Source organism: Candoia aspera, chromosome 18, assembly GCF_035149785.1.
Source record: "Candoia aspera isolate rCanAsp1 chromosome 18, rCanAsp1.hap2, whole genome shotgun sequence".
Classification (NCBI taxonomy): domain Eukaryota; kingdom Metazoa; phylum Chordata; class Lepidosauria; order Squamata; family Boidae; genus Candoia; species Candoia aspera.
Window position 1 is genome coordinate 5974582 of NC_086170.1, and position 13256 is coordinate 5987837.

Here is a 13256-nt window from a genome sequence, read left to right on the forward strand (position 1 = left end):
CCACAGAGCAACAGATTCAGAGGATGCAGCGAAAATGCCGAATTCTCCTGGAACACCAGGAGGAGTAAGAAGCCAGACCCAAAATCAACTGAAGAGACAGAAACGAATCTTCTTAATCACCGCCCTCTTACCGACGACTTACTATGAAGGACAGAGGCACTGCTACAATGGCTCAAAACCGGTCTTTTAATTATAATGCAGGAAGTTGGTCGGCAGGTCCCAAATTGGGTTTCTAGCTAGCAAAAGTCTTCCCCACGTCTTCTTTCCCTTTGTACTTCCTCTTGCCATGTGTGAAAGGTATATATCGGTATTTTATCATGTGCTGGAAGGAAAAAGACATTTCTTAGACGCCACCTGCCACCCTCCTCTCCTCCCACCTTCCAAAAGGCTAGAAACACCTTCGAGTCCTGATCTATTAGACGAACCAGGGCCCCCTTCACACATTACGCCAAGCTATGATTTCCTGAGCAGGACATACTTCATGAAGGAGGCAGACCAAGCCACAGTTGTTTGGTTTTCTTTCAAGGTGCTCTATGAACTCAGGCAAATAAGGCTCGCCCAACAGATCAGGATTAAGCGATCTGCGCCTTAGATTCATCTGGGCACAGTGTGGCGGGCAGCCCCAAAGAAGCTACATTTTGGCAATGGGTGAAGCCAGCTAACTGCTCAGCATGAAGCGGGGTTGGGAGAAAAACAGCCGTTTTGTTACTTAGGATACAATCAATCCCTGGCTGCATTCACACATTTCTTAAACAGGACAGGAAAATTTAGCAGCTGCAGTTGTCCAGCATGCAAAACCTGGTTGGTTATCTTTATTTTGGTTCCAAGCGCTGTGCCCACCCCAGAAATGGGTACATCCAGTGACCAAGTCCCAAGTGACCTGGGATTGTAGCCCTGACGTCCCAACCATCTCCCCCTCGCTGCAGGGTCTGAAGCCGTCTGCCCTCACCTTGATTTGCCTCTTCATCGTGATGCAGAACAGCATAATGAAATACATCACAAGAATTGGCCAAAAAACTGGAACATTGAAAGCCTCGAAGAATGTACATGTCATGGCAACCAGGATGCCTTTAGTGGCAGAATGCCTTTGGGAAAGAAAACCAAGTTCATGGTTAGTACGTACAGGACATTTGTACTCCACTCCTTGTCTTGCCACTCCTGAACCAGCAAGCTAACTTTAAGCCCCACCAAAACCACTGCCCATAAGCTGACTTCAAACTGCCATTCAGAGGTAGGAACGGCAGCGTGTGCTTACATACGGCACTAAAATTAGCAACCACCATAAAGCAGAAAAGGTAGAGTGTAGAACGTCTCTCTATGCTAATATTTCTCAACCTCAGATGTGTGGACTGCAACTCCCAGAATTCCCCAGCCAGCCATGCTGGCTGGGGAATTCTGGGAGTTGAAGTCCACACATCTCAAAAGTTGCTGAGGTTGAGAAACACTGCTCTATGGAAATGTCAGAAGAGCACAGAAAGGATGAGAAACCTGTTCAAATTCACTCACCAAAACTTGAATTCTGGCAGCCTGCGAATGAAGGGCCGGAATTCTTCGTTTTGTTTTGTTGGTAATGAAGGCCCTTCGTCTAAGAAAAGGAAATGCAAGGATTTATAACTAGCAGCTCAACAAGGATTGATTTAACTGCAACTAATTTAGGGTCTGCTAAGGATTACAGCTTGGTGGCAGAGCCCATTCAGGCAGGCAAAGATGTGTTTGGGACCCGGGTTTTTTTGCACAATGTACATCGTGAGTTCCGGGTTCCAGAACCCCAAACGGCATCCGCTTCAAACCAAATGACACCGGACTCTACAAAGCTTGCTTAGAGAGCCAAACGCTCTATGGGTTTTTTAAATTAGCATGTCACATAAATGCCTCCTCTTACAATAAGAATCTGAACCCACAGACAGCTGCTTCCAATCTGATCCCCTAAGGCCAGGCTATTAAATGATTACAGGTAGTCCTCGACTTACGACCATTTGTTTAAAGACCATCCAAAGTTACGACGGTGCTGAAAAAAGTGACTTTCAACTGGTTCTCACACTTACAGCCATCACAGCAAGGGTTCCCCCCAGGCGCGTGATCAAAAATTGGGTGCAGGACATTAAAACAGATTTGCCAACATTCTGGCTTTATACCTGAATCCTCCATGAGCGAGGGATCGACCTTTGGCGACAAGAAAGCTATGAACAGGTTTAGGTGGTAGATACCCAAGGCGTATGTCACAATATACCAACCCTGGGAACGAGAAGATGGGTTCAAGAAGCAGGATGTCAGATGGGAACTTAGTTTCAAGAACAGAAGTCAGGCCCTGCCCATGCCCCAGGGAGTCCATAATTAGCCACGCACAAGGGTTAATCAGAAGCAAGGAGAGATCCCACAAGATCCCCAGCAGCATGGCTGATTGCAAGAGATCGTAGGAGTTGTACTCCAAAATATCTGGAGGCCCCTGAACTAGGAGGGAAGGATAATACACATGGAGATAACAGGGGAACCAATAGTGCAGCGTGTCTCAACCTTGGGAACTTTAAGATGTGTGGACTTCAACTCCCAGAATTCCCCAGCCAGCATAGGAGCGTGGGAGTTGAAGTCCACACATCTTAAAGTTCCCAAGGTTGAGACACGCTGCAACAGTGAGAAGCATGAGAATGAGAACACCATCCTGATCACTGCAAGGGACAAAACGGCAAGGATTTAACCCCAGAACCAAAACACGTATATAAACAAGGACCAAAGCAAGGTAAGAATAAATGGCATATAAAGAAGGGGCGTGATTTAAAAATCCATCCCCAAGACTGCCTATTTCCGCAAGCAGATGCATCTGCAAGGTAAATTCTCCAAAGCAAGGCAAACAAGTAAAATTCTTTGTGTCTCCCACGGCTACTTTTTCCAGCTCCAAATAGTTTTTTGGGCTTGGAGACAAGGTCCAAAGACTGAACCTAAGAAGCCAAGGACACGGGCAGAGAAACCCATCTTTAACTGGCGTAAAATAAAGAACACAACGGACCAAGAGCCTGCTGGCACGAATTGGCAACGTAACGAACTCTTTTGATCACTGACGGGGGCTCCAGGTTAAGGCAGAGAGCCCCAGCTTTCCTTACCTGCAGTAGATAAACCCTAATCATGTAGATAAAACTTAAACCCAACGTTACGACCCATCGGACTGCAGTATACGGAGTAGATTTGTCTAGCCAGGACTGGTAAATCTAGGAGAAACACAGGTTAGATTTTCAGCACGTTAAGCGAAGGTTGAAAATGGCAAGTCAGTGTTTCAGCGTTACAAATCCTGCGACTGTGCCTAACCATGGTTTGTGGAATAAGCCACAGCTAGATGGATGCATCCAACGTTCTCCTTCCCACATCCTAGGAGAGGCCAGAGAAGTCACTTCACTATTATTATTTTCTCTTTCTGCTTTAACTTATCATTCAGGGAGGGCACTTCCTGGAGATAGTACAGATCTCCTCGCCAGGTGTGTGAAACTCACCTGTCCAAGCCTTGTGAAAAATCTATAGACCACGGAAGGGTTGCCATGGATGGACTCGCCAGTACTGTCTCCTTCCGACATTCTTGCTGTAGGGGCAAAAACAAGGACATTTCAGCGTCTTGCCCTCGCAGCACAAGCTTCCAGGGAATGCCCCATACACTTACCTGAATGGACCTTCCCTAGAAGAGAGGGGTGAGTTCATTCTTTATGCATGGCATGAGTGACCGCTCTAGAGCTAAAAAATGATAGATCCTTCCAGAACAGAAGCCTGGAAATATCAGTAGTAGGCTAAGCACCTCCTTGTGGCTTAAAATTTAAAGGAAATGGCACAGAATTAAAACCAGGGAGAGACAAGGGAAAAAACAGAGTCAGGTTTCCAGCCAGCTTCACTATGATCGCAAGGTTTTTAACCAGTTTTTAACCAGTTCCCAGTTTTTCTAGCAAGTCAACGAAGACAAGAACAAATTCAGTTAACTGGGTGGAAGGGCTTGCTGGCCTGGTGTTTCAGCAGAAAGGAAGGAACAGCCCCGCTTCTCTTCCCATTGACTTCTGTGAGACTTTTCCACGCCATTTTGTTCCCGAGCAACCCTCGCCCACCCCTGTCCGTGTAGGGAAGCTGTTTGTGCTTGTAAAAATGGCACCTTGCCTAAAGTGAAGCCAATGAGAGCAAAGAGGAGGGCAGAACGTCCCTGCCTGAACCGCAGAATGGCCCCGGCTTGTTGTTTAAATGCCTACAGGTAGTCCTCACTTAACAACCACAATTGGGACAGGAATTTCAGTTGCTAAGCAAAGCGGTCATTAAGCAAATCCAACCCGATTTTACAATCTTTTTTTGGCAGCAGTTGTTAAGCAAATCACACAATTCCCCATCGATTTTGCTTGCCAGAAGCCGGCCGGGAAAGTTGAAAATGGTGACCATGTGATCACAGGTTGCTGCGACAGTCATAAATGCGAACCGGTTGCCAAGCTCCCAAACCGTGATCATGTGACTGTAGGGATGCTGCAATGGTCGTAAGTGCGAGGACTGGTCGTAAGTCCGTTTTCTCAGCATCGTCATAAGTCTGAACTGTCACTAAACGAATGGTTGTTAAGTGAGGACTACCTGTACTTTTAGTCACCAAGAAAAAAGCTAATTGGCGTGCTCCCACTTTTTGCATGGTCATGTTCACAGGGCAGTCATGCCAATATAAAAAGCTTTACTGCTTTGTGTTATATAACTGGTGTGGAGGAGGAGGAAAGCTGCTCCGGAGACTGTTCCAGAGGCTGGGTGTAAAAACCTTTTACAGCCAATAAATCATCCACACTTCACACTTGGCTTTGCGGACCTGATAAAACAGGAGACCTTCTTCTTCTGACAGCTACGTTTCACTCAGGGATGTGTTTGTAGAGCAGTCTGGAGCACAAGAGGCTTCAAAGCAAAATCCACTCTTCATCCCAAAGGGGAGGGGTGAAACTTGATCTAAAACCTCTGACGGGCCCTAATCTTCTCTCCCGGACAAAAGAGTCCCCTGTGACTTGATCTTGGACCGTAAATAAACATTAAGACTTAGAAGAGCCTCCTATTCCTAAAACCATTCTTTCGTTCCTTTGGTTTAGGAAGAGGATGAAAAACTGCATTCCTCTTTAAGCAACCCAGGGAATCTCTGTAGCTGCCCTGCCACATCAGCGAAAGCATGATACAACTTCCTGGTTTGTCATGCTTGGAGGGTGGAGCAAAAGGAAAGCCAATTTCATTCCAGGAACACTAAAGCAAACGGATTTCACCCATACAGTATGTGAAAAGCTGCATAACAGGGAAATATGATTGGGAAATCAAAGCAGAAAGAAACTCTGGCCCATAATTTGGAATCCGCTGGAAGATAAAAAAGGCTATCAATGATTTTAGCCCAGAAATGGGATGATTACAGATTTTCAGTAAAGGCGGATGGACCACCCAAGGAAAGAGGGCAAGTTGTATGACTATTAGACAAACCAAACATAATTCCCAGGCCAGCCATCAATGAGAATCTTCTCAGAATAGCTTAAAACAAAGAAGGCATCCACAATACGTCAATGCATAGACAGTTCCAAAAGGATAAACGACACAAATAAAGCTGAAGGTTAAAAATACAGATCTTGACTTGATACCAGGTTAAAAAAAAAATAAATAAAGCTTGAATTCACACATCACTCCAAATTCTAATTTAACCGTGACTATCAACTATTATAAGCGGGGTCCACTCAACACGCCCAACAATCTGTTTTACAAACCAAATACCTGGGTTCATACAACATGGTAAACTGAAGTTAAACCAATGGCAGAGTAACTTCTAGCACAGGATGAGAGCACTGAGTTCAAGAGGATGAGAATAAAATACGCATGCAATTTCTCAAACCACAGCATACAGGTAGTCCTCGCTTAACGACCACAGTTGGGACCGGAATTTCGGTTGCTAAGCAAAGCGGTCATTAAGCAAAACTGACCCGATCTTACGGCTTTTTTGCAGCAATTGTTAAGCAAATCACCGCAAGCATTAAGTGAACCACAAGGTTGTTAAGTGAATCATATGGTTCCCTGTTGATGTTGCTTGCCAGACGCGGGCCAGGAAGGTAGAAAATGGCAATCACATGACCACAGGATGCCCAAATTGTGATCACGTGACCGTAGGGATGCTGCAATGGTTGTAAGTATGAGAACTGGTCATAAGTTGGGTTCTTCGGCACTGTCGTAAGTATGAACTGTCACTAAACAAATGCTTGTTAAATGAGGACTACCTGTATATCCATGCACTTTCCTGAGTCAAGACTTGATTTTCTGGATATTACTTCGAGCCCCTTGGAAAATGCAACCATCTCAAATCCCTCTATGACCTAAAAGGGGGCTGTGTTAGGAAAAGGGGAGGAAGGAAACACCAGTAATGGTGGGACGAAACCATTTATCAAGTTTCTGTAAACATGGTTCTACTTTGTCTTAAAAGTGCAACGAACTGAACTGAGAGGCACAACGGCCACACTACAGGAGGAGTTATCTTTCAGAGAGGCAAATTTGGCACTTCGTAAAGCCCACGTGCAGTTCATTAACATAGTCTTGAAATACTACTCTTTCCAATTCAAAGCAGGTCTGGCTCTTGCATCGATCTGGAGTCAACTCAGGACCGGTGACTAACTGTATTCCACTTTCGCTTTCCTTCAACTCTCTTCTTAGGCATCTACGATGAACCCATTTAACTATTTTAAACTGGTCAAGATTTTTCTTCCTGACCAGGCGCCTCAAGGCAAGCCGCTGAACATACCGATTCTCGCCAGCATCAAGCTTTGTCCCAAACTGGCATGAAAACGTTCCACCTGCAGACATGTGCGGACTAACACAAGGGTTCTCGCCACAAAGCCAAGGTTAAAACGTACAAGCCCTTCTGTGTGTGTCCTACTCCTGGGCAACCAGAGGTGCATTCACAAGAAAAAGCAGAGCCAGGGCAAAGTGTAAAGCAGAGGGGGGATTCTTAAGAATAACGAACTGGTGAAAAACGCGGCAAAAAGATTCAGCCTGGCCCCGAGTTCCCACACTAAGCAATTATTTAAGGTTGATGAATCACGGCGGCTGCATTCTTGCATAAGGCTGATCGAAATGGGCTTAATTATGGCTTAGATTGTTGCCTGAACCCAACCACCAGTGACTCCTAAGAAGAGAAAAGCAGAAAGCATTATTTACAATCTATCAGGCGCTGCTTGCAGAAGAAACGTTTGGAAAAAATTCCACAGGGCATGAACTAAAGAAATGTCTCCTGGCTGATTGCTGCAGTTAGTTCATGCTGGACATTTAAATGGCATCAGCTGCTGGAAAATATGGATTATCTCAAGAAATTTGTTATCAGGCCTGGCTAGTCTGGAGATGAGGACACTGTGAGCAGTCACAGCCATGCACACAGGGGCCTAATGGTTTATCTCAGCCCGTGAAACAACTAATGCTGGCTGAGTTCCCCCCTTGGGCTAAGCCATGATTGATGGAAAAGGCACCCCTGGTTGGGCTACAGCTTCGCAGCTGGTTTCATCGGCCAGAGGACTGGGCTTGGATGCTGGTTTCTTGGATTAAAAGGGCCAGGTCACACGGGATGGAGCTTCTAAAGGAGAGAGAAAATTGCCCCACTTTGGCTGGCTTTGGAAGGGGGGACAAGGACATCCCCTCCAAACCCCCATTAGGGGAGGTCTGGGTGCAAATCTCCATGCCGTGGCAACGCTCACTGGGCGAGGCTGGGCTAGCTGCGGTCTCTCAGCCTGACCTACCTCACAGGGTCGTTGTGGGACAAAATAAGAGACCCCCCCCCCCGGACGCCTTGAGGTCTCAGGTCAAAATGGGATAGGCATCATATAATACGATGAACAGTCATTCAGCTTCCTAATTCAAACCCAGCAACCAGAAACACCCCCCCACGCACGCACGCACAGTTCTAGACTACATTCCCCGTTGTCCCGGCCAACACTGCCGGCTGGGGATGATGGGGGTCGAAGTCCAAGGGATCTGGTGGAAGAGAGCGAGGGCAACGCCTCCCCACCCCCAAAGGAGGACGCAGAGCTCCCCCATTTGCCAATGCGAGAGCCCCATTTTGGGAAACGGGGGGCAGAAGAGGCCCAGCGCCCACGCCGTGAAAGGTGGGGTCCTCCCAGCCCCCCGCAAGCGCCTCCTACCCCTCCCGCCCCGGGAGGCCTGGTTGCCAAGGCAACGGCAAGGCCGCGGCCGGCCCCGGGGGTAACTCACCAGGCCGCGCCGGGTGTCCCCTCCTTCCGCTTCCCGCCCCGCCTGACCAGGCAGAGGAGCCGCCGCCGCTGCCGACTCCTCCCGCTCCTCCTCTCGAGATGGCGGAGCCGCGAGGCCGGCGGAGGAGCTTCCGCTACCGGGGCAGGGAGGAGGGCGGGAGGGACGGAGGGAGGCCGCCCAGGCAGCCGGGAGGCCGCCCATTGGGGCCGCCGCCCCGGCGGGGGTCTCCGCGGGGAATGGGGGAAGAGGCTTGCTGGGCTGGAGGGAGCCTCGCCTCGGCTGGAAGGCCCCCAAGCTCGGGGAACTGCAACTCCCAGAATTCCCAGCTGCCCCCTCCACTGAGGGCGCCGCAGCGATGGGAACTACCGCTCCCAGAGTGCCTCAGCCAGCCACGCTGGCTGAGGCATTCTGGGAGCGATAGTTCCCAGCTCCCTGGAGAGGCTAACCGCGGCGCAGCCAGCCAGGCTCTGTTCTCGGCGTTTGGGATCGGCCGCTCCCGCGGCTCCCGACCCTTGGCCCAGCCGGCACGATGGAGGGGAGGGGCAGGGCAGGGCAGGGCAGGGCAATCCCCGCCCCGAGGTCGAGGGCAGCGTACCCGTTCCCACATTCTGGCATGTGCAGACCGAGGTGTTAGTGCTGACAGCCCGCCGTTCTCGCTCCAGGTCGCAGCGACCGCAGCCAGGAGCGAGGAGACCCAGGTTCAGGTCCCGCCTCCGCCAGGGAAGCGCGCTGGGCCAGGCGCGCGCTCTCCACCCGGCCTACCTCGCAGGGCTGTCGTGTCGATCAAGGGGCGGCGAGGAGGGAAACGTGTCGAGCCGCTTCCAAAGAGGCACGTTTCGCGCCCTCAGCCGTCCCGCTCGTTTTCAGCCACGTGGCTGGCGCTGCGGCCGAGCCCGGGTGCCCCCGGCCCAACCCCTGCGCTTGGTCAGCAAGCCATGATGGTTTAGCGTGATGTGCGTTTTACGCTCAGCCCGACCCCCTCCACACGGTTGGATTCCAACCGCCTCTACTCCCTGGACCATGCGGGCTGGGGAACATGGGAACTGCAGTCCCTCCCCAACCACAAACCAAGGAAGGCATTAAACCGCCCCCCCCCTTTCTCCTCCCTCCTGGGCACACGCAGCCGCTCCGCGCACGCGCACCACGCGGAAGCCCGCGCCTCTTCCCCTCCCCTCCGGCCAAGGAAGCCTCGCCCCCTAGCAACGCGGCAGCCAATCCGCGGCGGGATCCCGTGGCGGCCGAGCAGCGTCTCCTGAGGGAGACGGGAAAATGGCGGCTGAGGGGGCTTCTTCTTACTGTGGGGAGATGAGGGACCAGCGAAGGAACGGTGAGGGGATCACGGCTTCACGGAGGGTTACTGGCTCGGGAGGAGGCGAAGAAAAAGGAGGCCGGTAGGGGCGTCTCTCTGCGGAGAGCTCGGTCGGCCCTGAATGGAGCCTCCGTGGGCAGGAGAAGTCTACCGTGAGGCGCGTCCGACGGCTGGAATGACAGGCCGTGGGCGGCAGGTGTCGGCCTGGAGGAATTGCAACTCCCGGAGTCCCCTGACGGGTTTTTCATTTATTTAACGATCTGTTTGCTTTGAATGGCGCGCTGAAGGGGTGCGTCGGCTGTGGGGGAGCTTCCCCGGGGGACATTTCTTTATTCGGCTTATTTATTCCTCTCCTGCCTTGCGATTTCCATAAAAAACGGCAGTTGCTGACCTTCCTTTGGCGTTACTCCCTCAGCAATTTTCAGGGGATCCTTTCTGAGAAACAAAAGACTGCCCAGCGGTGGAAACGTTGGGCCGTGCCCTGGGGCAGGGGGAATTTTATAAACATTTTCAGAATTCCATGGTTTGGCATTCTAACTTGATACACGCTCATATCTAATGCACAAGACCTGTTTTCCTCCACCACCACAACACCCCTGCGAGGTAGGTTAAGCTGAAGGAGAATGACTGGCCCAAAGCCCCCCAGGGAGCTTCTGAGAGGGAGGGGGGACCAGCACCTGCACCTCCCTGGTCCTAACCAACATTTAACCGCTATACCACAATGGCTCTCTTGTGTACAGTAAAACACTTTTAGGTTGCATCAGTGAATGTGGATGTTATTTCCTTTTCTCCAGCAAAGACATAATATATTGAAGCGTTAGCCAAACTGGAGATCCAAAACATTTCTACCAGCAAGTGTTGGGAAAGACGCTAGCTTTATTTCATCAAAGTATCTGGGATAGTCTCGTCATTATTGTATCTTTCATTACAGTACATTTCTCTTGCCCTCAGGTTATGGACGTTACGTTTATCCCAACTCCTTTTTCAAGTATGAAGGACAGTGGCAGAGAGGGAAAAAACATGGTAAGGAACCAGAAGGCTTCCTTTCTCTCTGATTTATTCAGCAGGTGAATAGACATGGCAAGTGTCTATAGCGGTGTTTCTCAACCTTGGCGACCCAAAGGCATCTAATACCAAGCACAAGTGATGTGAAAAAGAAGAAAAGTGTGTTGTGAGGTGCAAACGCCATCCCATGCAGTGTCAGGATGCAAGTAGTTAATCAGTGGAGTTCCAATCGTGATACATTTTTTTATTTGCTCGCCCTGCCATGTTTCTGCATCAAGGCATCAGCTGCCCAAGGCAGCCCCCTGTGCCCTCTTCGATAATACTCCACTGCACATACTTCCTCCCATTTTCCATTTCTCCTTCATCAAAAGAACTTCAGTATTTTGTGGCCACGGAGCTTTTTTTAAAAGCATGGCCAAGAAATAGTATCTCACCTAAAGTCAGCCGATACGCTGGATTGGCTGAACGTATTTCTGGGCTACCAGGTCTTTGAGTACCAATTGGCCTCATCTTCATCTTTATTATTATTAAATATTGATTGGTACACTGTAATTTTTTATTTAATAGAAAGCAGGGTAAATGAGCAGCAAGTTAAAAAAAATGCAAAGAGCATTAAAAAAAATACTCTGGTTTCTCCTCAGATTGCATAAATCTTTTGTCTTTAATATAATCGTCACTTTTTGCAGCTGATCAAGATTCCAAATTCCTGTTTTAACCTCACAAAGGAGCAAGGAATGGCTTGGACTTACTCAGTATTTCCAGAGATGTATTTGATGGAATCTATTTACATTCTTGACCATTAGATGGTGCCAGAGTGATAAGGTTAATTCTTAAGAGGCTGCAAAATTCTTTGTTTTTTGCCCCAATGGACTAATTTGACCCCTCACTGGAAATTTGGTGAGCGGGTACCACACAGAATTCAGGGTTCTGCGTAAATTAAACTACTGACCGCAGTGGTGTGAAGTAAAAGGTGCCCATTTTCTCTGAATCAGTTTTATTAGTGACTTCATCACGTACAAAATAGAGCATTTCTGAAGATTGTCCGTCTTTGGAAAGAGAGTCCAATAACTTTAAGATTTCCAACCCATGGTGTGTCAGATGCCTTCTTTCAGAGAAGTGACATAGAACTGCACTGTTAATCTGAGTGTGTGTTTCTCTTCTGCATAGTCTCCAATCCACTGAGCTTGTCAGAATGTCTAGGCAACTCCTATTCTTTGCCTAGCATGCATTTATATGCTCTTTGTTTTCCAGGACATGGGAAATTACTGTTCAAGGATGGAAGTTATTATGAAGGTGAATTTGCAGATGGAGAAATTGTTGGCCACGGACTCAGATACTGGGCATCTACAGGTTAGATTTATGGTTGGTGCCGGTTACAAAACGAAAATGATGCTGTGCCGTCTGTCTGTTAGTGTTCCATTCCCCACCCCCACCCCCACCTTTGGGATGTTTTGTTCTGTCCTCCCCTTCCATGGACTTTCTGTTTCTTGCCCTCTTGGTCAGCCAACTGAGCACCTTTAGTCCACATTCAATATTTTGGAGTCTTTTCTGCCACATTTATGGTTGCTGTAAATTTTGGCATTCTGCTGAGCATGCCAATATTCCTCTCTTAAGAGAGCGAGACAATGGGGGGGGCAAATGGCCCCTCTTATTGCATCAAGTGTATGATAAGACCCTGACAGCTGTCTTGCTCAGCCTGTATTGCCCTCCAGGTGTGACACCATGGTTCCCATCATGTCAGCTAGAAATAGTAGGAGATGCAGACCAACACAACTTGGGAAGCCTGCCTTATAGAAAAGGGCTTCCATGTAAGGAGTTGTGTTGCTGTGAGTTAATAATAAGTGTTCAAGCACACCTTTCTTCCCCAAGTATATGTGTTGTTCAAAGCCGAAACTGAATACTTTATAACTTAAGTCCTGCACAGCTACTGCGAGGCACTGAAGCCCCAATTTTGTTGAATTCTATATAGAAATGTAAATGTTGTACAGGTAGCTTTTGCTTAACAATCACAATTGGGACTGGAATTTCGGTCACTAAGCGATGCAATCAGTAAGCGAATCTGACCCTATTTTACGACCATTTTTGCAGTGGTCGTTAAGTAAATAGTCGTTAAGCGGACCATGTGGTTGTTAAGTGAATCATGCAGTTCCCCATCAATTTTGCTTGCCAGAAGCTGGCTGGGAAAGTCGAAAACGGCAATCATCCGACCGCGGGATGCTGTGATGGTTGTAAAAGTGAACCAGTTGCCAAGCACCCAGATCACGCTCACACAATCACGGGGAGGCTGCAATGGTTGTAAGCACAAGGACTGGTCATAAGTCAGGTTTTAGCACCACTGAAAGCCTGAAACGTTGCTGAACGAATGGTCGTTAAGCAAGGATTACCTGTATAGTATATGAAGTGGCTAAAGCAACCCCATTCTTAGCAGGATTACCTTGAGCTAAGTCCTACTTTGTCCAAAAGGACTTAGGGCTCTCTTTAATTATATTCAGCATACTACCTTCTCCATAATGGGGAATTTGAATGGATGCATGCCATCGAAAAGCTGTTAAGTTATCTATGAAATGAAAGTACTTCTTCATCTCCTTAACCATAAAGAACAATCTCTGAATCTCTTTTGTTCTTTTCCTTCTTTTTTTTAGTAGCAGTAACATCTTTTTAAGATACCTTGGTTTTAAAGACCTGAAGGAATAGGGACTACAATTCCATTAGCTTGCAAGTAAAGATC

The 13256-nt window shown here is 48.4% G+C and overlaps 3 protein-coding genes across 5 annotated transcripts in view; 2 read left to right on the forward strand and 1 right to left on the reverse strand.

Moving 5' to 3' along the window:
• Nucleotides 1-163: 163 nt before the first annotated feature.
• RER1 (retention in endoplasmic reticulum sorting receptor 1) lies at nucleotides 164-8341 on the reverse strand. The gene is made up of 7 exons (XM_063317709.1): nucleotides 8215-8341; nucleotides 3483-3568; nucleotides 3099-3203; nucleotides 2136-2235; nucleotides 1507-1585; nucleotides 950-1085; nucleotides 164-322 (listed from the first exon to the last, which is right to left on the reverse strand). The coding sequence occupies exons 2-7, from the start codon at nucleotides 3561-3563 to the stop codon at nucleotides 233-235; spliced, it is 591 nt and encodes a 196-aa protein (XP_063173779.1). The 5' UTR covers nucleotides 3564-3568; nucleotides 8215-8341; the 3' UTR covers nucleotides 164-232.
• On the forward strand, nucleotides 8313-9161 carry LOC134507187 (basic salivary proline-rich protein 1-like). Its single transcript, XM_063317679.1, has one exon. The coding sequence runs from the start codon at nucleotides 8313-8315 to the stop codon at nucleotides 9159-9161; it is 849 nt and encodes a 282-aa protein (XP_063173749.1).
• A 287-nt stretch (nucleotides 9162-9448) lies between these two features.
• Nucleotides 9449-13256, forward strand: part of MORN1 (MORN repeat containing 1) — a 72708-nt gene continuing 68900 nt past the window's right edge. For all 3 annotated transcript variants that reach the window (XM_063317487.1, XM_063317488.1, XM_063317489.1), the window contains exons 1-3: nucleotides 9449-9541; nucleotides 10475-10546; nucleotides 11780-11878. In XM_063317487.1, coding sequence (XP_063173557.1) covers nucleotides 9484-9541; nucleotides 10475-10546; nucleotides 11780-11878 — 229 coding nt within the window. In that variant the 5' untranslated portion in view covers nucleotides 9449-9483. The remainder of the gene's footprint in view (nucleotides 9542-10474; nucleotides 10547-11779; nucleotides 11879-13256) is intronic.